Source organism: Uloborus diversus, chromosome 4 (assembly GCF_026930045.1).
Source record: "Uloborus diversus isolate 005 chromosome 4, Udiv.v.3.1, whole genome shotgun sequence".
Classification (NCBI taxonomy): Eukaryota; Metazoa; Arthropoda; class Arachnida; order Araneae; family Uloboridae; genus Uloborus; species Uloborus diversus.
The window spans coordinates 121,561,128-121,587,355 of record NC_072734.1 but is presented as its reverse complement, the minus strand read 5'-3'; the positions used below and the strand labels follow the sequence as shown (position 1 = coordinate 121,587,355).

General features: G+C 32.0%; 1 protein-coding gene across 1 annotated transcript; it reads left to right on the top strand.

Annotated features, from left to right (window-relative positions):
- The first annotated feature begins 757 nt into the window (after positions 1-757).
- LOC129220806 (zinc finger protein 513-like) lies at positions 758-23,030 on the top strand. Its single transcript, XM_054855237.1, has 3 exons — positions 758-761; positions 3,984-4,088; positions 22,568-23,030. The coding sequence occupies exons 1-3, from the start codon at positions 758-760 to the stop codon at positions 22,780-22,782; spliced, it is 324 nt and encodes a 107-aa protein (XP_054711212.1). The 3' UTR covers positions 22,783-23,030.
- The last annotated feature ends 3,198 nt before the right edge of the window (positions 23,031-26,228 follow it).

Below are 26,228 nucleotides of genomic sequence, written 5' to 3'. Positions count from 1 at the left end.
TCATCTTTGGTAGCGTTAAGGAAACGATGGAGTCAAGAGCTATTCCTCAACTTTTTGATATTGAGGCTTTCAGAACGTAATGTTAGTGGATCTTCATTGGTGTTAGGGGAAGGGCTCAGGATGAGGGGCTCTCCCCAGAATGTTTTTGGAATTGAAGTTCTATAAATGTAATTAAAGGCCCTCATTACCAAAATTTTCGAACAAGTTTTCAATTCTGCCGATTTTTTTTTTTAATTAAAGCTTGAAAAATTAAAAAATTTGAGGATCTTCGATAACATTTGAGAGAAGGGGTTGAGGAACTCTCCACTGGGGAAAATTTCTGGAATTATAAGTCGTAAAAATACAGTTGTAGGTGATTTTTTGAATTTTTGTGATATTTAGGAGGGGGGGGGGGGAGTTTGGTGACATTTTCCCGGAAATTTTTCAAATTTACAAACCTTTCTTTTGGGGGTGGGGGTGAATCCCCCCCCCCGCATGAATTCGCCATTGTCTATGACCATCTTTAACTCTGCAGATGATAGCCTAAAACTAAGTTCGTAAAAATTCAATAAGGAAATAATTCTCTCTGTTCCCCTTCTTGCGTCCTTCCTCTGATGTTACCAAAGGCAGCCTAAAGCTGTTTTTAGGACTTGTAACTTCCGGTATCTATCTTTCCATCAAAGCAAAAAATTGCACAAAAGAATTTCTCAGTAATCAACAAATCTCAATTTATATAAGTCCAACCATTTTTTAATTTAAAATAGGAAGTTGAAGTAAGATGGGTAAGGGCGGTAACCTTCTAGTCTTGCCTTGCCTCGGGAAAAATCACAAATACTGCACATAGGATTGTGGGGGGGGGGGGAGAGACAATTATTAATCACACACACACTACCTTATTTTGCCTTTGCTTGACACTATCTGACATGAATTGTGGCTATGCCCTTGCTTAGTATTTGTTATTTAGATTTTTTGGGCTTTTTCTTGAAAAAAACTTAAAAGGAAATTTATCATTAAAATAAAAAAAAATCGTTTCTGTTTGGAAGCTTCCCCCGCGCCAGACAAAATCTGTTCGTGGGCCGGATGTGGCCCGCAAACCATAGGTTAGAGAAGGGCCGGCTATAGTAGTTCTGCTGCTCTAGGCGATATTGACAAGTGCTGCATCTCCACCAGTGAGTAATAATAATAATATGAAATAAAATAAAAAATAATAAAGTGAGTTTCTAGTTTCGTTCCAAACTGTGTTTTACTTATTCAAGCACTGCTACTCACTTTTTTTTCTTTTTTAACATTAAAGTATTGCATCTTATGGCACTGAAACAGATATTAATATTTTCAAAAGACTTATAAATCATGCAATTTTCCGCCTCTAAAACTAAATTTGAATTTCTGTCAATTTCCAAATCTGAACTATGTTTTGCATATGCAAAAGCACTGGTCAAAAAATTATTTCTTTTTTAGCATTGATGCAGTGAATCTTATGGCGCTAAAACAGAGAACCGGAAAAAAAAAAATTTCAATATCAAAATATCCTGCCCATGAGAAAAATACTGTGGGTAGACCACGGCTTACCAGCCTGGAAATGTAGCTATTTTAGTGAAAATATTTCTGAAAGCCTCTATCTAACTTTCAAACTTTGAACTGAATTTTAGCAGCTAATATCAAGTGCTATCTGTTTGACTCTTAACTTCATACCATTAAGTACATCTAAAATAAAAAGTTCTCCATCTCAAACTAATCATATGGGTGATTCTCATCAAATAGGCCAAATTAATGTAATCAAGCTAAATATCATTAGTTTATTAATATTTTAAAAATAAACTTAACATGCATGCATTATATAATGTTTAGAAGATATTTTAGTAGCTTATGTACTTTAGATATTTATAAGTTAATTAAGACTGTGTAATTCAAACTAATCATTTGTCACTCCCTCATACTATCCCCACACAAGATTTCAACTTACAAAATTAATTTTTGCAATATTGAAGTATGAATGTGTTATTTATTTTTTAACCAGTTGCATCACCCGGTTTTGCACCGTCTACCTCGAAAATAGAAGTCATGTCAAGTGACGTGTGTTCAACACTCAGACTTGAACTTAAAAAAAAGAAAAAAAAAAATTAACCCTACAAGTTGCAAAAAAATAACCAAAAGGAAACATTTTAAATGTCCCAAGCCTCAAAACAAAAGCAAGAGTTTTATTTGTTCACAGCCGAGAAAAAAAAATGGCAACAGATTCTTCTTATCAATAATTTTATTCACTCTAACTAAAGCTTGTGGCAGTCGATAAATTTCCGATATAATATTGATGTTTTTTTTCCTTGAAAATGCTTGTAACTTTTCTCCTGGTGATTGCAGCCTTGTTGGTTTTGAAATCCAAAGGAAGTAAATAGGCTCCAGGAGTATTTTTCGTGGGCTTTCGAATGAGACTGAAATCAAGACAATTGGATAATTATTTAAGGTAGAAAGAGCCATTTTCGGATCCTAAAATTAAAATCTGAATGGTTCGATAATTTTTTGGCATTCAAAAACCGCCTACGTTAAGTTTACAAAGTCTTGGTAAATTATATATTACTTAGATTGATCGTCAAAAACATATAAATTTTGATTTATTAAATGCTATTAAATACTTTTGAAATATTTTAGCAACATTTCAAATTTAGAATCATTATGAATGTTTATTAGTGCTATTTGGTTTGGAGTTGCTTTGTAGTTTAACTAATTTTTAATATTTAGAATCAATAGACTATCAAAATATAAATTAAAAGAGCACTTTTATTGTTTAGGGTATGTATATTAAAACATTTTCATTAACCTTCATGCAATCTTTCAAGTTATTTTAAATACAAACTAATATTTACCATGATTTTTATTGAAAAATTTATGTGTTGAACTTTATTCATAGTTGGATCAATGTATAATTTTGTTATTAAGATTCTTTTCTTTAAAGTTATGGTGATATAAATTGAGAAATACCTGTGCTCTTTGTGTCATATCATAATGAAGCATTTTAAGAGGTCATTTTACAGTTACAGTAGAACTCCAATATTCCAAATTCCAACCATCCAAATCACTTTGAGAATTCAGGAAAAAAACGTGAAATGTTCTGTAATTTGTGAAATAATGAATAATGTCTATGCGCTGCATTGTTCTTCTCTCTGTGAAGCTAGTGTAGGTGCAGTGTACAATTTTTATTTGTATGGTGAGTCACTGTCTCATAGTTGAGTTCCATCATTTGGCTGCTGTCTGTCGCTAGATGGCCGCCCCTTTCATTTACTTTAAAACTCCTTTTCTTTGAAAAGATGTTTTTTCTCCCATTTCAACATACAAGCAGTCATAAATAAAAAATAGCCCAATGGGGTCGTTTCCAAAATTTTAAAAGTATTTTTTTCTGAAAGAGCATGCTTAAAAACGTAGGACCTGACCTTTTTTTAAATAATATGTTTAAGTTTAATATTTAAAAAAAATTACTTGAATTGGTGTGCTTTCAATGTTTATGGTTCTGTCCGATGACAACACAAATGATGAAATGCCATTCTGTGTTGCTATTCACAGAGCAAAATTTTTAATTCGCATCTTTACTCATGTGTACTGGCAACAATAGGGTTGGTAACAAGCGTAGAATGCAATATTTATTTCGCTTCTTGATTATCATAACGTGGAATCGTGGTAGAAAGACGCGGAAAAGTGAATTATTTGTGACATCAATCAAGATCACGCCTTGTTTCAAAAATCGGACATTTTAAAAAATTAATTAAAAAATAACTGTTGGGAAAATGAAAATATTTTTGTGGGTCCATGTTTTTTTTTTGCTTGTTCTATCAATTACAGTGACAAAAAGTACGACTTTTGACTGAAGGAAACAACCCCATTTTTGGAAAAATCCAATTATCCATAGTTTTGGTTATCCGAATGGGGCCCGGTCTTAATTGATTCAGACAATTGGAGTTCTACTGTGTGGTCTATTGATTTGTATCTGTACAATTATTTTTATCTCTTTTCAGATGAAATCGACATGAGTCTTGTGAGTCCATTGCATTTCTGTCCTGTTTGCCCTTACACTTCTCCTTACTCTGCACATCTCAAGCGGCACATGCTGACGCATAGCGGTGAGAGGCCCTTCGTGTGTCCCACGTGTTCGTGCCGCTTCTCTCAAAATTCCACACTGAAGAGACACATGTTGACGCACAGCGGGGAACGTCCGTATAAATGCTTGTACTGTGATTTCAGTGCAAGGCAAAACGGGAATTTGAAAAACCATTTATTGAAACATCTAAAGGATTTCCAATGAAGAATGTAGTTAGTTAATAAAGTACTGTATTTTACTGGGTGTGATCCGCAGATCCTAAAATGAGCCTGAAGGAAAAAAGTTTTTTATCTAATCTGCGGATAATACGATATAAAAAAATGAAGCTTTAACTTAACATGCAAATTTAGCAACTAAATTAAAAATGTGATGAATTAATAATTTTTAAAGTGCAATCAAAATTAATCTAAAAAATAATAATTTCTTCTTGAAATCGTGATTATGGTACGCTAATTACTTAAAAATGGGAATGCATAGAAATTTTGCGGCCCCCACCATATTCTTTACTCCTATATCCCTACATATATTTCAACCCTCATTTTAAAAATCTCTGGCTTCTTCAGGCACGAGCTGGGCCAACAGGTGTCCCTTCTCCACCAATCCCCTGCTTAAAGACAAAGAGTCGAGACAAAGGAGCAAATGGTTCAATCTTGTGCAAATGTAGGCTCTTCCTTAACTGTTTGGTTGATTATTTTACATAGCCTGAATCTCATAAGAGGAACATACAAGCTATGTAAATAAACAACCTACAAGCAGTAAGTGAAATGGTCTCAATTGGTGCATCCTGCTGTAAATATTGAGGTTCAATGTCTTGGTGCTGAGGGGAAAAAAAAGCAGAGATAATCCGCAGCAGCATATAATGCACACCACATTAATTTTACTTTTTAACAGATAATCTGCGGATTATATGCAGGAAAACATGGTAAAAAACTCATGCTTCTAAAACCTTATTATATTATGCTGACATGAACCAAGCATGTGTTGTATATTTGCTTTTTGTGCAATATGAATCATGTTTATACTGAACAACATTTTTGTTCAAGTAACTGAGTTATGATCATATTTGGATGAAGTTAGGGGAGTGAAAATGACCAATTTCATGACCATATGAAGCTTCTGGGAGGACTACTAGTGCATTATAATAAGTATGTGCAATTTTTTCTGTACATTTTCTTTGCAAATTCATATATGCATTTACATTTATATACTAGCATTGATTGAATGAAACACCAACATTCTATCAAATGCCTAAAGTTTACCAGCAATACAAGAAATTATTAATAACCAGAGCAGTCATTTTTTCCTTCTTTCTATGCATTTTGAACTTATGATGCGATTTCATTATTTTTTTAAAATAACATTTGTATTTTTAAGGAATGCTCATCTTTTGAATAGTAAATATATCAGTGGCCTACCTAGCATAGATGACACCCGGGGTGGTAATTTTGTAGTGTATCCCTCCCCCCCCCCCTGTTACATTTGCAAAAAAAAAGGTTTTAATGTTCTATAAAAATATAAAATTCATACAATTTTCAGGAAACAACTACACTTTAAGTGGGTTAACGTACAAAAGGGGAATAGAAACTATGTACTCTTTTTGCACAACGTGACCTAGATGCATATGTGGAGGGCCATTGCGAGGTATAATAAGTAAGAGGGTGTATGAAATTGATGGCCCCTTAATTGATGTGGGAGAGGGAAAGGGTCCCCCCCTGGGGAAATTTTTCAAATTTGTAGTTTTAAAAATGCGTTTTAGCTTTTACATTTTTCAAAAACTTGCAATTCCTTTTTGGTGCCATCCCCCTGACTGGTGACACCCGGGGCGGCCCCCTGTAGTGACGCCACTGAATATATATATATATATTTCTCAAGATAATTTTTCTAAATTATCGTGTCTTTTCCCCCATATTTTACATAAAAAGAGTCACTCTATAGTATGTCTAGGTCATTCTCAGAAAAATCGGGAATTTGTGTTTCTGGTTTTTTTACTTTAAAAAATAAAAGTTTAGAAAATTATTCAAGTGAATAAAACACTTTAATACCACTAATGTTATATATTGAAATTGCTAAACGAGAAAAAAAATATTTTATTTATTGTTTAAATTTTGGCCACAGAATGTGATTTATCGCATCCGTGGACTGTAAACAATTATCATTTTTTGTTTCCATATTTTATATTTCATGCACCAAACAAGAAATTTATTTCGATCAAGTACACATTTAGTACACACTTCTCAAAAATTTAAAGTTAAACTTAATTTTCATATTTATTTAATTGCAACTTTAATGCTTGTAACCAGAGAAATAATCACATCTGTGGACAGAGAAGAAAGTGCCAATAAATTCTTCCAGGTTGCGTCACCAAGCTGTATTAGTTGAATGATCAACTCTCAAGAAGCCATTTTGTTTAGTAGGACAGAAACAGAAGCTTACTTTGAGATTTCTGTGACTTTATTTAAAGTTTTTGTCCTTGACGTATAAAAAGTAAAGATCAACTCATCACATCTGTGGCTCATATAGATTTAAAATAACCAAGTGAGATAATACAATAATTCAATAAATTGATAGTAATAAATGTAAAATATTTGTTTTCCAACTTTCAAGTCAAAACTTCAGAAGAACATGTTCTTAAATGTAGAAAATGGTTGTTTTTATCACATCCGTGGACATCACATCTGTGGACAGTTAGTCCATGGATGTGGCACTAACAGTGTAATTTAGAAAACTTAAAACATTTGCTCGTTTGATCTGAACCACTATAATAGCATTTTTACTTTGGGATAGATCGAACTTAGGAGAAATTTAATTTTTTTAAAAATCAGCATCAAAATCCCTGTTTTTTCTGAGAATGACACGTCTAAGCATTATATGTGGAATGTCTACACATTACATAAAGGAAATATATATTAAATGTTTCATGCTCTGCCCAAATGTTTCATGCTCTGCATTTATAAACTTCTCATTCATTGATAGCAATATAATTGTATTAGAAAATTAAATGCTGTTTGCTTAAAAGTTATAATCAATAATAAACCTTTAATTTGTCTGAATTTAAAACTGCAAATATTTTTCAGTTCATTAAGCGGTTCCAAGAAAATTTTGTACTTGAATATTTGCTGATAAATATAAATTATTGAAGAGTGTACATTACAAAAAACTATGAAAATTAAAAGAATTATAAATGGAAGGAAAAATAATAAAATGGCAAACAATAATTATGAATTCAATCCCCCCCCTCCTCAAAAGAAATCCTACCCACTAAAGTCACTAGAACAACTCCAGAAATTTTTGAAAAAGACTCCTTTCACTCTTTAATTCAAAAAAAGAACAAAACTTTGTGTAAGAGTTAGTACACAGTAATGATCAGCTAACTTGAGCGGCTTTCAGAAAAAATAGTAATATGTCAGATTTTTTCTTGCATATGGCTTCATTAAAAGTCACTTTTAGTCATTAAAAGTCACAATTAGTACTTATGCGGGATGGATTAGGAATCCTCAGTAGAAATGATGCCTCCTACTTTTTTGAGCCATGGATAGAGTCATTATTTTGCCCCCTCCCCTAGTTTCAAGCAAAGGATTTTTTTCAATCGTTTGTAAAATGATCTATACCTTATTTTCAAATGATAAAAAAATATAATTCGTTTTTACCGATGACCTTATTAAGAATATGCAAAAATTGTGTACAGTAGACCCTTGTTTTATGCGGGGGTTACGTTCCACGGAAATACCGCATAAATCAAAACTTCGTAAATTGAGACCTAATACTAGTGTTAAAATAGGGGTTTGGTTCGGTAGATAATAAAATACTTCATTCTACTGATGACTAGTTGTATAATAAGTTTAATGTGTACTTATATCGACTTTTATGCTCAACATGCATAAAGAAAACATAAATTAATTTAATGTCCTGTTTTCTGTGCTAAAGAGGAGCTGGCGATGATAGTCTTTTGGTAGTCATTAAGAATTTTTGTCTGTAATTCTTTGCAGAGCATTAACGCATCCATGATCACTTGCGTCATTTCCATGATAGAATCTTCCTTCACTAAGAAATCAAAATGATAATTTCTATTGTCTAGGAATTGCTCAAAATTTTCAATGTGAACGTTTTTGGTTGTTCATCAACTGATGTCGGTATCCTCGTTGGTTTTGGCCTCCTTTGTCACTCCTAAAAGCTCTTCTTCCAGTGAGTTCTGAACGAACTGTGTGAGTTTAATAACTTTACTTCTGGAAAGAGCTCTAGAACCAATCACAAAAATGTCTCCAGTGGCCCAACCTTGATTATTAGCACGCCAAAATTCAGTTGATTACGGGTAATCTGCAATCTTTAGGAGTTGGCATTTTGAAAGAGGGGAAAATTTTATCTGCTTGCATTACCGCATCCGCGTAAAACTGAAACTTATCCGCGTAAAATAAAATAAAGGTGTCAAATCTTAAACCGCGTATAATCAAAACCGCGTAAAATGAGGGTCTACTGTACTTGTATTCAGCCACCAATTAGTCATTTCAACCTACCTATAGTTTATTTGTTTTTACACTGCACCGACGCTGTCAGAAGCCGGTGAACCTGATCCTAAAGTGGTAATGAAAACAATATCTATCAAAAGTGGATGTGAGCAAGTGGCAATGCGTTGTCTTTTCTCCTTTCTCTGTCAATCAATGTCGACAATTTGTCGAATCAAAAACCATTTTTATTTTGCATTATCTTAATTTGCAAAAGAGTGTAAAACTTATAAAAGGTTTTGGTTTGCCTATTTTTTTTCTTGATAATTTTTTAGTCCAATTATGCTTTATAAGGCCTCAAAACACAGAATTTCATATCTATTTTTCAAAATTTTCAACGGTTGAGAACCCCCCCCCCCCCCCCGGACCCCCTTAAACTAAGGATATTCTAAATCAAGGACAAAGCAGTCCTTGAATCATTCTTCTGATGAACTCCCTATAAGATCAATCCTAAATGTGTATATGAGGGATTGTATTGAGAAAAACATGTTTTACTGTCAGGGTTCGTACGGGTCATGGAAATCCTGGAAAGTCATGGAAAAAAATAACAGAATTTCAGACCTGGAAAAGTCATGGAAAATTGAAATTTTCATTGGAAGTCATGGAAATTTATTTCAAGTCATGGAAAAATTTCCTGGACAAAGAGAAAGGAACAGTAGCTAAAGGAGCATTAGAAATGAGTGATTTAACAGTATAGCACATAAAAGCTATTAAAAGTGGAAAATTGAAAGATCCAAAAATCAAATCTGAATTTTGAAATCTCATTGCATCCACTTCTGTCGCAGCTGCTTGCCATTTTTTGCAATGTGATTTTACTGCCTGGACATCACTTAATTTGAATTTTCTGTTATTTTCAACACTTCTTATGTTTCATATTCTGTAGTAGCAAAATTTCAGTGTCTTAGTTTTGCCACGCCCACTCAAAAAAAAAAGCAATTCAATTGCATGTGAGTTCAGTTCCATCACTCGTAAGGATTACGACAAATTAAGATAAACTCTGATAAATTTAATAATAAATTTATCAGAGTTTATCTTAATTTGTTGAATGTTTTAGAAAATAAAGACCTTAAGTCAGGCGATAGAATACAGAAAACGAGGAATTCTAATGCTCTGAAACAATAGTGCCCAACGTACAGCACGCAAAACTAATCCATGCGACCCACTGCTACGTTCAATGTCAAGAATCAAACATGTTCTGGAATTTCTGAATCTATTAATTTATATGCATTTAAACATATGCAAGTTTGTGAACAAAACAAGTATACTTTTGAATCAAAAGAATTACTGAATGGTTTTTTCAAGAAAGATCTGGTTTAGAAACATAAAGAACTAAACTATGTGGCTTTACTTCCAAGAACCAAAATACTGTCAATTTACGTGGATGATTAAAGGCACTATTAACACTAAAAAGTCAGTTTTGAAGCAAATTTATTGAAACTTAGTGATGACTCATTCAACCTTTGTCCCATTCAATGTCATTCTGCCTGTTTTTTTAAAAAAAATCAAGACATTTAAGCATCATCATATTCGCTTCACTGCATTTTTACTTTACTTAAATTTATGTGATGAAGACAAATAAGAATAGTTTAATTTTTTAAGTGTGCACTTACATTTTTTCCATTACGAGTAAGTGCTATACTGAGGCTGTGGCATTCATATAGACGTTTTGCTAATTCTCATTTCCATATATTACCAAGTTTGAGATTACATAGTGCTATTCTCCGTATAACTAGGTCATGAAAATTTTCATTGAAGTCATGAAAAAGTCTTGGAAAAGTCATGGAATTTTTTCATTCAAATAGAGTATGAACCCTGTACTGTGCATTACGTATTATTAGGATTCAATTACATTGATATACATTTTTGTATTTATAACTAACAAGGGGGCATTCCAGGCAGGAGTTACCACTGAAACTGGGTCATTGAAATCTGCAAGAGGTTGTTTCTAGGGATTGTTTCCCACTTTTTTGAGGGAGGGGTTTCGTTCGTGGGGCGGGGAGACAATGTGGGAAACCTAGGGCCGCCACTGCTGTCATCGATGCATTTGCTGCAAAAAGGAGATGAGAGGAAGGCGCCTTATTACTCTTCATAAATGGCTGGCTAAATCTGTGTTGTCCGAATGTGTGCGCATTACTCTCTGTAGCTCTGTTCTGTTTTTAATCTGAATAGCATACATTGCATTGAAAGTTACTATGATTTTTTAAAATTTATTATTTGAAAAAGGTATTTTTTGCATTATTTTAATTTGATGGCAGAATATGAATAAAATAAGTTTTTCTTTAAAAAAAAGTTTGCCCTCCTCTACTTCACATGGCCAAGTTATGCCTATGGTTATTCAGTCATAGTTTCATATTGAAGTCTCACATTTATTTAGTAGGTGTCATTACTAATTGAGTGCAATATAATCTCTACATGTAGGGGTTATGATAAAGATGGGTGCTTAAGGCCATCTTTTATATTGTAAACTAGCTTATTACCCGGCGTTGCCCGGGTGCTTTTCAATGCAACATATCTTTTGGATAATCAAATGAATGAATTCCATCTAAATGAACGTAAAAAAAATACATTCACACCGCTTTCTAGGTTCAAATCTTCAAAATACTTTAAATAACACAGAAAATTAAGCATTTGCCGAAAAAGTAACATCAACTTAAAGCAAAAGAGTATAAGGAATATTGTTTGGGCTCTGTAGTGTCCACTGGTACATTGTCTGAGGTTAAATCATACGGGCGGTACATAAATTGTCTTAATGCAAAGACAAATGATTGTCTTTCGCACATCTTGTGGGAAAATCTTTTACATGATGCTTCGAAAGAAAAGCGTTGTGCTGCCTTTGTAGGTTTTGTTTTCCCCAATGCATCAAAAAATACAACAGTTCTTTTCACATACATTTTATTCGGAAATAAATCATTAAATGTTTCCTTAGAAAGAGTCGTGAGCTTGAAAAAAAAAAGTCAATCCCTATTATCAGGCACAAATATATACAAAATAGTCTTCTTGGACACAGTTACAATATTTTCAGATTAATTTAAAATCATCCTCAATGTCCAAAAGCTAAACAGATAACCCACCGTACAGAAAATTAAGAATTCAGTCTGCGTTGTTAAAAGAGGATAACACTCCGTTTTACGGATTTTTTGCCGATGTTTTTCGAATGAAGCGACCAAGTGATAGGTTATTTTGTATGTTTTCAGGCAAGCACATTTCGCAGAAAAAGTTTGCTTGCTATAAAAAACTTTACAAAATGTGTGTGCTCGCTCTGTCCACTCAGTCCATGGTGATTTAGTGCCATGCATTAGAGTAAAATTGGATTAGTGTAACTTGCCTAAAAAGACGCACGTCAGCTACATTTTATTTTCTTATATTGACATCAAATTTCTATTTTCATAGGTAAAAATGATAGTTAGACAGTAATGTTATGTCTTGTAACGATTTGAAATTTGTCAAGATTTAAGTTCTTGTTCAAATTTTTAAAACCTAATACTTGCCGTAAATGTTATACATGATATCTCACACTGATGCAGGTAGAGAGAGCACGTGTTTAAGTTTTGTTGCTTTAGACAGAGTATTCCTCAGAGAACACCAAAATTTTAATTTATTGAGAGACAGTGGTCGTGAGAGGTGGGAATGGGTCCATTGACTACATAACAGTTATTATTTTAAGTATTTAAAACAATAAAAATAGAAGTAAGTGGACGTGAACTTATTGAACGAACTATTTAAAAAACCGTTAATTAAACTGCGTTATAGAGAAAGAAGTAGGCGTACGCTTTTTGGTCAATATCCGTGTTAGATTTTTAAAAAAATATTATTTGCAGTTCATGAAATTAAAAAGAAACGTCTTGTTTGTACTTACAACTGCCTAATAGACAAATCTTTTGTTTATATTTTACAGAATCTTGATGCATATTTTGTTCCCCTTATCCACAGCTTAAAAATAAACGAAATGTATTTTCCGTTTTGAAACATAGTCTAAAAATTTAAAACTTAAATGATTCAAATTTTTCTGATCCATAAATTTAACTCAAAATTTTCTCCTAAATATTGTTCTTAGTCCCCCTCCAGCAGCAAGAAAAATTACATTTGTGAGTGAAACTAACCGAATGCATCTACAGCATTTAATCGACTGCTCTTATGACTTGTTGTTCGTGACAGAAAACAAAAGTCTCACTGAAGATTACAATCTCTTGAAGTTTAAAAAGGGTCCATTGTGGTTACACGTGAGATACAAAATGTTTCACCTTATCACTATACTGTTAAAGAGAAGTCAAGCTATTACAGTGATAATTTTCCATTCATATCTCACAGTACTTCTTAAAGACGGCTGAAATGCTTAGAGGTAGCTACAAACTTCCAATATTTTTCAATTGTTTACAATAGCAGTTATCGAACTGAGCTTTGTAGTTGCGAATGTAGCTTTGTTCAGTTTATTTCACGATGAAAAAAAAACTTCATATTGTGGAGCAATATTTCATCATGCCTTTTTCAATAGTAATCTTTGTCAAAAGTTGCATCATACCAGCTAACAGATTTTAAATTATTGCTAGTCGGCGAAGGTGCTTCATCAGGTGTATTATTACTCGAGCATTAAGGTAATATAAAATTTCAAATGAAGAAATTTGTTTACATAAAAAACGTAGCAATTTTTTTGCAGTTTAATACAGTTTAAATTTAAATTAATAATTATTTGCATTTTTTCCAAACTTAAAACTCCAACCCTCCCAAACTGTATGAATTCCGCCGAATTATATTTCTGCGTGGTTTTGCGGATAAAAAAGGTGCACAACCTTTAGTTTTTGCACATATTGGCAATTCCAGTATGGTAGTTTATGTGCATGTAAGAAACCTTATGACCATCCTCCCTCCCCCTAGAAAAACAAATTCCAGATACGCTACTACGCACAAATATGATTATTTCGCAATTTATTTGAGAAATTAGTATTTTTTACCCCTGTTCTTTGTTAGCCTGCAGCGATTAAACTTAGTTAAACCAAATTATGTAAAGATCTGACGTAAATCATGGAATAGTATAAAGAACATATGCGTATTGATTTTAAGGACCATTCCAACATTAAATTGTTGAAGCTTGTACATAGATAATGAATGAATTATTGATACCGAACTAATTTTGGTATTTTCTGGGCTGTTAATGTGGAAAATACTGATCTATAATTTCGCTCTACCATTACTGCTATGGAAATACCAAAGCAAGTAGAACCGTCGAAGACCGCAATGCATTCCTGCTTTGCAGGATGCTATTACAAAAACAATTAACAGCAGCATTTCTTTTCCGTTCGGCTTTCTTGCCAAACATGCTTTGCGCTTGTCGCTGATCGGCTTTACGGCCACTGTTAAGTATACCTTTTGTGTTGATTGCATTCAAAGTATCTCCTGGTGGTTATATGTTGCTGAACATTTTCATTTGCTTTGAACCAAGGTTCACAAACTTAACGATTACAGTTAATCTTTGAAGAGACTTCATTTAGGGCACTTTTTACAGACTTTTCATTCGGACCAAACTCATAAAAATATGAAAATTCGTTACATCGAAAACAGCCTTTTTATGATTAAAAATATAAACTTTAACCTCTTTGGATCTTTTTTAAATTCCAAAAACCAGCCTATATGAAGTCCTCAGCAATAATTTACCTCTGCGCCGAATTTGGAAGAAATCCGACTAAAATGGATTTGTATAAGGACACACACACACAAACATACATCCCTTTTTATATATATAGATGCATGTAAGGAAAGCCTTGACCACATCCCTCCCCTTTGAAAGATAAATTCCGCTTGCTACTATGCATTACTATGATTATTTTGCAATTTATTTGCTTTATTGGTAACCCTGTTCTTTGACCGCCTGGAGCGACTTCTATTAAACCGAATTAAGTTATCGGTTATAGTTGAACCGAATTACTTAAAGATTCGACGTAAATCAAAGAATAGTATAAAGAAAATTTATATATTGCAAATTGGTTTCATAAAGATTATAGAACATTAAATTAAATTTCTGTTGTAAGGATGAAATTGATGTGGTTTTAATAAAAGTAGTCTAATGCTAAAACATTCGAAGATTGTACGTCAATATTGAAAATATTACTACCTTACTCATGTTCGTATTTTCTCTGCTATTAACGGAGAAAACACTATTCAAAAATTACACGCAACACTTACTGTCGTGGATTTCATACTTAATCAATATTTAAAAATTATAATTTAACGGTAGCATTCAAATCAAGTGGCACCAATGGACCCCTGGGGCTTCGTAGGTCGCAGTTTAAGAAACGATGTACAGCATCATTTCTTATATCTACGGCTTTCTCGCCAAACATGCTTTCACTAAATAGCATTGACGGCAATCGTTCAGGATGCATTTTGTGTTGATTGTATTTAAAATAGCTCCTGGTGGTTAGATGTTGATAACCGTTTACATTTGCTTTGAACCAAGGTTCACAAATTTAACAATTAAAGTTAATCTTTGAAAAAACTTCATCCAGGGCAGTTTTTTACTGGCTTTTCATTTAGACTAAATTTATAACTATACAAAAATTCGTTCGTGCAGAAAAGAGTAATTTTATGACTCAAAATATGAAATTAGACCTCTTTGGGTCGCTTTAAAATTCCAAAACCCCGCCTATATGAATTCCTGAGCAACAATTTACCTTTGTGCCAAATTTGGAAGAAATCCAATGAAAACTGTGGATTTGTATAAGAAATATACACACATACCCACAAACATACATCCATTTTTATATATATAGATTGGTTTAGAGCTAAGTTACTTCATTGTATAAAGACTCAACTGAGCTTTGTTTATTTCAGAATAATAAGCTGTGTACCGAGAGAGTCTAATGCTATTTTCAAGGTCACGGTACTAAAAGAGGATTCTAATGACATTAATCCAAACCATAGACTAATAATAAGAATAGACCGAGCTATGGCAACCCTTTTGCTGCTCATAAACCAAACCATGTGACTGGTGGATATCCTAGCAACAGCGGGCGTTGATCATAGCAGATGATCAACGCTTGCAAGATATAAAATAAATAGACTTGATGGAACATGGAAGAATGATCTTTTATGGAGTCAGATTTGTAAACTTGTTATTCCAAGTTGTAAATATTTTGTTAATATAGTGAGTTTTTCGTTTAGATAGTACTCTGCATTTTCTTTAGTCAATTTCAATAAATCTCTAAGCAATTAAAGATGCAAGCACCCAAAAAGAATCGTCAAACGGTAAGATTTTTACCCACAATTTCAATTTCAGATACCAATTAGTACATTTTTGCGTTAACGCAAAACGTTTACGCCATTACGTTCACGCTAATGCTGACGTAGCAGTTCCAAATGAAATAAAAGTTACTAAAAACTGTGATCAAAAACTAAATATTAATGTCAAAATAATGCATAACTAAAAGAAAAACAGTTCAATCTCTGCATCTGGAAAAAAATTATAACGAAAACACATTACGTATTAAAATACGTGTAGTGCCAAACTATAGATAATGTTGCCATCTAGCAACCATGCTACCAAAGTTTTCGCCAAGCCTTCCACTAGTCACATGATGTATCCATGAACCAATTTTTTCATCAGCAAGTCTGGGAAAGCTTGGTCTACTCTTATTATTAGTCTATGATCCAAACTGCGTCTATTCATAAGTTTTTTAAAAATATTTAAATGTGTAAAATTGTTTAAACTGCATTTAATGTTATGAAATTTTTTGATAAAAATGCTATGAAGGTATAAAAATCTATTTGTTCTTCAGAAATTATACTTAAATGATATGCAGATTTTTTCCTCTTGGCAGAGGTCATTGTGAAGTCGAGTACAATTTTCTGAAGACTGAAATTTTTGGAAACTATGAGAAAGCTCGCCCCCCCCCCCCCGTAAAAACTATTTATGCTTACAAACATCATTGAGATCATTCAAAAAGCTTTTAAAAAGTTTTTTAAAAAATAATTTTTCAGTTTTTTTAAAAATCTGGCAAACCATTTTTTGAGTTTTAATCTGTGTTGCAGATTTCGCATCAAATGAGAGCCCAAGTGCCTCCATCTGGTGGAAACTGGGCGTCAAAAACACTACTGTGTCATGCATCAGCGCCTTAATGGTGACACACGAAAGACTGATGCATTGTTGGGGAGCGCACTAGGTCTGGTTATGGCCCAGATGCCTCTTGAGGTGGGTCTCTTATACAACCGCATTGGAAAGGAAAAAAAAAAAAATCTGTGTTGCAGACAATTGAAAAAACATCTGCTACCAGGAGTATGTTTTTAGAAAAAATGCTATGTGTAGCATGCATAACTAAATATGGACTGAGCAAAGACAGGTGTTTTCAAATGGATCATATTGCCCATTTCATTTGTAAATATGTTTGCCATACAATCATGACACTCATACCATACGTGTAAAATACTTCATTGATTCATTTGTATTTCATTTCAAATTAGTAGCTGTTTGATTAAAGTAAATTAGTAGCTTTTTTTCTCCAGCAAAAATCGTAGTCAAATACTGAAGACTCTTGTAAATTGATAAGTACAGTAAAACTCCTAATAACTAAGCATTTTCAAAATTACAGAAAAAAAACCTTAAGATAGATTTAAAAAAAAGAAAAGAAGATTAGACTATGAAGCTAGTGCAGGCGCAGTACTAACATTATTGGGATGATGAATTACCTTTTGAAACTGCAGTTCTATTATTGGCTTCTAACATATAACACTTGTAAGTAGACTTAAATGTTAAAGCGTTGACTTTCCATTTGAATAATTAAAACCTCTCTTTCTTCCATTTTCAACACATGTTTAATTAATTTAAACAAATTAATTAAAATCCAACTATCCAAATTTTCAATTATACAAAACAAGCCTGGTCTCGATTCGGGTAATTGGAGTTTTACTTTATATGACATGCTTAAAAAATTGTCCTACTACAGAATTTATGAAATAACCATCATTTGTAGTGGACTTTCTGCTTGTAGCAAATAAATATGATTGTGTTAGTATCTGTATTGTTGGCGGCAGAAAATTAATGTGATAGGTAACCCCCCCCCCCCCCAGTCTATAAATGCATAGTTATAGTAAGATCTGAAGTAATTTGATTTTGTGAAGCAAAATAGTACATTTGTTTGTATTGTAAAAAGTATTTTATGTAAAGCAAATATTTTTGTTTTTGAGCAATAAAACTTTTTATTGATGTTTCGATTATGCTCTTTATTTTAAAATATTGATTGATTGTTTCAAATCTTTGTGTTAAGACATAAAATTTCGTATTCTATACTCGCAAATACAGTGAAATCCCGTTACAACGAACTTCAAGGCACCGCAAATTCTGTTCGTTGTTGTGGAATTGAAATAATGTAATGTCAGTTAAATTGGGACTGAAAATGTATTTTGTTGAAACGAAATTTCGTTGTATTGGTATTCGTTGTAACGGAATTTCACTGTATTTCAAATTCTTTTTTTTTTCAATGAAACATATTGTTGCTAAAAAGAGAATTCATTTCATGGAGATAAGAACTTCCTTGAAACTGAGATTCATCATATATAAATATCCTCTTTAATGGCTTAAAAATGCTTGTTTGTTTATACTTTAATTCCAGTTTAATCATTACTACACCATGAAATATATTACTAATTACTTAACTCTTTAATCTCAAATAAATTATGCAAATTTGAGCCTGAAAATCAAGAAGAATTATTATTTTTCATGCAAAGTGGTAGATCATGTATTATTAATCATTTTGTGCATTCATGCAGGCACGCCATTTCAAAGTTTTCTGGGGATGGCAAAAGATATTTACTATATGTTATTTTTTGGGAAAAAAAACATTGAAACACATGCAAAATACACAATTATGTTTTGTTTTTAAACAAATGACGTGCCCCTGTTCATGGCAAAAAAAAAATTAAAAAAAAATGGTGCTAAGTTCATGGCAAATGGTTTTTCTATTTAGTTCTTTCGCATTTCGACTTGTTTCAAATCGCCATCTGGTGTGCAAACTTCTTTCATGTGGGACGAAAGAAACTTGTTCTTTTTCTTCTCATAGGTCACCCTCAAACTTCATTGAACTCTGGACTTCGAAGAAAGTTTGTATAGACTCTTAAGCAGCTTGAAGCTATAAAAGCTCTGACAACCTCCTTTCATAGCCGCTTTCTCTTTAACTTTTTGTTGGTGTTTCTTAAGGTAGTTTCCTTTTACTGAGAGTTGGTACAGATGGATGTTTATTCCACTCTATCAGTCAGGTAAAAATGTAAGCTTGGTATTTCTAATTTATTAGAAATTTTAAACCAAGTGTAGCAATTTCCAAATCTTGGACAACACAAAAGGATTAATCTAAATGACTATAGTTGGTGCCAACCTAACCTGGCAGCAAGATTGTCCCCCCCCTTTTGCAAAACAAAAAATGAAAAATACCCCGAAAAATTTCAATGGCAGTCTGTGTCATGACCCCCCCCCCCCTGCTGGCAGCATTGTATTGCTACACAGATCCTAAGCACAGTATTACGACACTGCCAGATTACATTTGCTGCGACTATAGTTCGTGTTCAGTTTTCCACCTTTGTCCTCCGGACTAATTCCGAGTTAATTTCTTCCAAACTTTCACAGATGTCTTATTTTTTTTTGTTGAATATATGCCATCAACTGTTATTAAAATGTGTTTTGTACCAAACATTTGAATTTCAGTGTTTCTTCCAAACTTTCACAGATGTCTTTTTTTTTTGTTGAATATATGCCATCAACTGTTATTAAAATGTGTTTTGTACCAAACATTTGAATTTCAGTGTTTGGCAGTTAAAATCAGGTGCAGATCTTATACACCCCTTTTCCCCCTCTCTTATTTAAAAACTATATTTTTGTTATTTTTATTTTCTCTTATTATGAATGTAGACCCTTATAGTAAAACATACTCAGCAGAAAATATAAACAGTCAAAACGAAAAATAAACATATAGTGATTTTTTTTATAGACATTTTACTGATCTGACTAAGCTATTTAAATAAGACTGGGCATTGTGTAACATGAAATCAATACAAAGTTGGCTGTAATTATTATTTTTTTACTTCTGACAGGGGAAGCCTTTTTTCTTTTTTTGGACACAATTTTAAAATCTTTATTATAACTATTTACAAAATAATTTTTACTGCAAATTTATTTTTTCACACCATTTCAAATAATACATCCACTTTCAAGCATTAATAAGTTCACTCATGCTAAATTTCCATCAACAGTTTAGTGTAACTTCACACTTTCTGCCAGTGTTTGCTTTTATGTTTTAGGAACAAATTTAGGCAAGTTTTGAGTGAAGGAAATGTGCTGTCACTACAGTCACTTTTGTTGACCAGAAAAAAAAAAAAAAAAAAAGAAATATTTAAAAAGTGTAGAAAGTGACCAGTCAACAAATTTTACATCGATTTCCAGAAACCATTTAAAGTTTGGATTGACATTCTGAACAGATTTGTGTTGATGGCATATGAACAATTTGTGATTGTTGAAGATATTGCCGTCTAAAGTCTTCTGAATACGAACTATTGTTCATAAATGTTTTCTCCATGCAAAAAAAAGAACAGCCAATGGAAATTTTTTTTTTTCAAGATCTATAGATAAATATGTGGTAAATCAAACCAGTAGGATTTTGCAGTCATCTTTTAAACAAGAACAGCACTTTGTCAAAATATAATCTCATACTTGCCAACATTAAAGATTAAAAATAAGGATATATGTTTCAGGAGGGGGAGTTAGTGCTATTACTTAACAGTAACTTCAATGGAGTTAATTAAGTATTAGCTGTTTTGCTTATTTTTCTTCTGTTAGCCACTTTTACACAGTTATGTGATTCAGAAATAAAAAATAGGCATTAGTCGGTGCACAGTCATAAGACATTTTCTTTTTTTCTGACCAAAGTTTTAATATTTAAATCAGGCACTTTTAATATGAATTAAAATTGTTACATTACTAATAATTTTATGGTTATAAAATAAAAAAGGAACATTATATTACTTGGTTACATTAATGATCTATTAATACATCATAAAATACAGTACATAATTTTTTGGTTATTTTTAATTATAAATGAACACTATTACTATGATTAATATAATTTTTATTCTGAAAATACCGTAGTTGAAGAAATAAAAATCGAAAATATCATACTTTCAAAATAAATATCGGATATATATCGACTGATATATATTGTGAACCCTGGAGTATTCATCTTTTAAATTTTATGGAACAGAGAAAAATCAATAAAAATGCATTGAACACTCATTTTTTTGAAATGTTTTTTGTGATTACTGCAAATTATTTTATCGCTTTTGAATTTAATCTTCATTTTTATTTCAGAAACAAGGTTTTTAAGGCAGAAATATGCAGCCACTACTTCACTAGGAAACATATTGCATTTATGTGGTGTGTGTTCATATTCCACTCCTAATTCTGGACATCTCAAAAGGCACATGTTGACTCACAGTGGAGAACTTCCTTTTACCTGTTCTATTTGTTCAGTCAACTTCCCTCAGAAGGAATCTTTGAAAAGACACATGCTAACACACACACAGGGGTGATTGTGTTCCGGTATTTTACCGAACTTCCGGTATTTTCGGAAGTATTTCCGGTATTTTTATGTCCGAAAATACCGAAATTATGTTTTTTTTCGTTATACTTTTATCTCCCTACCTCCGCAATTTTTTTTAATTATTATATAATACTCATCAAATATACCTGCAAGAGCCTTAAGATGGACACCTATCCCTTAAAATGGACAAATGTGAAGATAATTTGTATAACACCAGCTCAAAAGTAACTTTGTAATCCATTAAAAATTTAATTAAATGTACACACAAGATTTTCACTCAGAACTATTTAAAACTATGGCAAAGGTGCACTTAAGTAATAGGGGCCAAAGATTACACCCCCCCCCCCCTCCGTTCTCGCTTTGAAACTTTCAGGTATTTTTTGATGAACTCACAATCATCCCTGCACACAGCAACGAAAGGCCATTCAAGTGCTCTATGTGTAGTTTCAGTAGCAATCAAAAAAGCAACTTGAAGCGACATTTCATTACTCATTATAAGAAACTGGACTGAAGTATAAATGAAGTACAGAATCAATCTTGGAAAGAAATCAAAGTGCCTTAGATTGTTTTATAAAGTTCTTTGTGGAGCTTCAAAGGAAAATCATTTCTTTCTTGGTTGACCTACAGTGAACTTAATTTTATCTAAAAAGAGAGAAAATAGTAAATTCAAGATTGAAAGAAAAATTTTTTTACTGATACGTTGCTACTTTGTTTGAGCCACTATGTAGTCTATATATGATGTCTATAAATGATTTACAAATATTTTAAATGGTTCAATTATTTTCAAAAATACAAAGCCATAACCTTTTTTATTCAAAAAAAAAAAAAAAAAAAATGCTCATTTAAGTATGTAGAAGTTAACAAAATTAAAAGTAATGTTAGTTTTGAAAGAGTTTAAAAATATGAACTGGAATTTGATGTTGTTAATGTGAATTCTATTCTCAGATTTAGTAGACAGCTGAAAATCGGCAACTACAAATGAAAAGACGTTGCTTTTGCAACAATGATAGTTATTACTAATTTTTTTTTATACTGATTCATTTGAAATACAATAACGAAAAGATTGATGTATATTTATATTTTTTTTCATATATTTTTCTTTCCATCCTTTCAGTTTACATGCATGCACTTTGAGGATGTATCTGAGTAATATCAATGGATCTTAAAATCAACTAAAGCTCTTTAAAAAAAACTGCAACATTCCTCCAACTCTTCTCTACACAGAATTTTAAAACTAGCTTTTATAGTCAATCAAAGATGAAATACTAGTTCTTTAAATTAAAAAAAAAAAAAAAATCAGATGATTTTTTGAATATAATATTCCTGTAAGATTTCTTCCCATCAAATTATCATATATTTGTTCCATAATTCGATCTGATTTCTGAGAATGTGTACTTTTAATGACTCTCATACCATCCTTATACTTGCAGATGGAGCATATTTGAATGACAGATCAAGATCGAAACTAAATGTTCACTCATGTTCTTACTGTTCGTATTCTTCCCCACTGCTTGGAAATTTGAAGAGGCACATGCTGACTCACAGTGGATTAAAGCCTTTCCAGTGCTCCCTCTGTTGTCTCAGCTTTGCACAGAAGTGTCACATGAAAAGACATATGATGACACATTGGAATGAACAGCTCTAAATGACTTTTTTTTTTGAAGTGCATACTCTCAAAGTAAAATAATTTTTTTCACTGTTGGAATTTTTCTTTACGTAATGTTGTATTTTATCTTGGTTATTGATGTTTGAAAACATCCAGCTTAAGTTTATATTGATAAAAAATGTACAAGACTGTTTATTTTTCAAAAGTACTTATTTCCTATGTAGAAGGACACAGGTGTATGTCATTTCAAGTTACTTTAAAACAACATGTTAGTGCATAATAAAAATAGTACCTACAGATGTTTGAACACAAATTCATTGTTTTAAGCTGTATATTTTATTACAGGGTGGGTTCAAGCTGTGTGTCAAAAATGTAATGGCAGGTAGAGAGGACCTAAGTAAGCATATTTCATTTGGAATATATGGTCATAAAAAAAAAGGTTACATGCTCACAAAGGAAAACACTGAGGGATGTGAAATAGGTCACAAATTTATTACACAACATTTTAGTTTTTAAGATTTGTTTAAATTTGTGATTCTAATAAACAGGTTGCAACGTCAACACAACAATCTACGAAAGGTTGTCAGAATAGTCTCAATATTTTTGTTTTACAAAACCTTCATTAGCTTGAAGCTTAATTAGGATGAATTATAATACAACTATTAATTCAAAAGAGGTTGAGAACATTAAAAACGGATCTAGTATACCTATAAACAGAGACAAATTTAGCTCAACGCTGCGAGTAGGTGGATTAGAAATCTGTTGCACCCCCCTCCCCCACCACATAAAAAAAGAAGCAAAATATCTTTAAAAAAAACACAAAAAATATTGCTTTACATGTTGCTACTTATGTTGCAAAATTTTAACTTTCAACCTTATGAAGAAATGATAACGTTTCTGCATTCAGAGCACTCAAATGGGTGGTTACTGAGACCTGAAAAAGTTTTCTTATGCATATTTGGAGATATAATAGCACCGTTAAGATTATTTTTTCTTTTAAATTTTTAAAATTGTTCTTTCCCATTAGATATTATGTATGCATATTATGCACACATGCTCATATTTTACCGAAATTCCGCAATTCCAAAATTTTTTCGAATACCGAAATTCCGCAATTCCAAAATTTTTTCGAATACCGAAATTTCGCAAATTGAGAATTTTCTCCCTCCCAAAAATTTTATTCAGGGCCTCCTGTTTATATTATATAAGTTTGTATGTCATTTATGGCTCAAGTACTGTTCTAGGATAGGTTATTAAATGATTCTCATAAGACTAATTTTAATAATATTCTTAATTTATATATACCACTAAATAGATCATGAATTACTTTCTCAAGGCCCTATCCACTATAATATTAAAATCTGTTCGCGTCCGTCTGTCTGAAGATCGATCTTCTCGAGAACCACTGCAAATCGGGAGTCAAAACGAGATACCGATCAATTCGAAATTTTCCAAAGAAAACAATAGGACCAATCTCATAATTGTACGACTTTAATTAGCGGAGATATTAATTAAAACGTTAATTAACATAACGCTATTCAGGAATTTTTATTTCTTTCCTGTTGCCATTTTGCATATGGTGAGCAAATAAAATTCTAATAATTGTGTCAAAAGAGATTTTTTTGGCTGCTGTCCAAATCTTAAAACAACGTTTCCATCTAGAATTTCATTTTTAATTAGTTTAAAATTGGTTGCTCTATTCGGACATTTATCGTCTGTCCTTTCTTATTTTTTCACATTCAACGTTCTTAACTCTTTTCAGCATATGAAAAATGTTTCTTTAGTAATGTTTATTGATTGAAGTGTAAGTTTATCATTCACCGGCCTCATATTTGGGTACATTTAGGATGTGCGACTAATTATGTTTATTTTGTTGGACTTTTTCCCGTCACATGGGTGAGTTTTTGAATTGTAATAAATCTCTTTTTCCTTCCTGTTTCGATTTTTGCAATACAGTTTGTATCGTTAAAAGAACACGTTAAAGTAAGATTGTTTGGATTTCTTTAAGAGAAACAGAGTTGAACAAAAAAGATTGTTTTTAAGGATTTTAACTAAAGCTTAATTGGAATCTGATGGCTTGATATTAAATTAATGCTTATTGGTATTTAATAAGTCTTGGTGCTTTAGTTTCACGTAATCAAAAAAAAAGTGTGTGTCATTTTATGTAAAAAGCTGATTGTAATTGTACATAAATATTTCAGATATATTCTATCAGATTTAATTCAGTTTAAAGTGAGCACATATTATAGTTGAGAATGCATATATTTTCATCTTTTGTGCTAATTTAAAATACTCATAACTTGTATTATTGATAAATATGATTAACGTTAAAGAGGTTTTTGCCAAAAAATGCTCTACTGGTGTTTTGCAAACCTTGCATTACGCGTAATTATTTACTCCTTAGCGCTTTAGAAACTGATGTCAGAATAATACAAAAACATCAATTGAACAGCTCTTTCATTTTTTAAGTAGCCCGTGCAATGCCGGGCACGCAGGCTAGTAGTTTCATAAAACTTGTTCTCTTACATTCTTCGAAGTTTCAAATCATTTCCTTATAATGACAATGCAGAAGAATAATTGTAAAATGATATAGGCATGAGTTACACCTATAAGAGAAAATATGGAAGGAAATGAGGAAATAAACTACCCAACATTTGTCTCAAATGCTAAGTATGGTTCTCTTAGGACAGCATCTTTGCTTTCAGACTAAATTAACTTTTAAGAGTTGTTTCATTATTCGTTATCTTTTGTTTAAAAAGACATTTTGGTTTTCAAAAAAACTATTACATTCTGAATAAATTCTGTCACTTTTTGCATATAGTGCTATTTTGATAAAAATCGTTTTTTTGAAATCAAATATCTAGCTTGGTTATTTAATATCTACTAGTGTTCACCCAGTGGTCGAAATTCGACCATATTCATAAGTGAATATTTATGAATTTAACTAATTGTAACATTTTTATTTCTACTCTTACTCATGTTTACTGCATAGCTGGAAGCATATAATTTTCATATGTACACAAAATAACAAACAGTAATAATTTATTTCAATTTTGCTTTTTGTCTGTTAATCTCAAAATAAATGAATGAAAGGGGATAGTTTCGGTAATGGGGTCGTTTCCGAAATTTTAAAAGTTTTTTTTTTTTCTAAAAGAGTATGCTTAAAAACAAAGGTTTTAACCATTTTTTAAATAATTTGAAAACATTTAATATTTTTAACTATTATTTTAATCGATGCGCAGATTGAAATTCATTTTTTACGCTTCTGCACATGGCATCAAAAGCAATGAAATGCCATTCACTGATGTCATTAGCGCATAACGCAAATTATCATAACTGGAAACATGGTTGATAGCAAAACGTAAAAATTTTGCTCGGCTATGGAGTAGCGCGCCAAAGTACGTCACTTGTAACGTCATAAAGTCCACGCTTTATTTCCAAAATTAAACATTAAAAAAAATAAATAAATAATAACTAACTGTCTG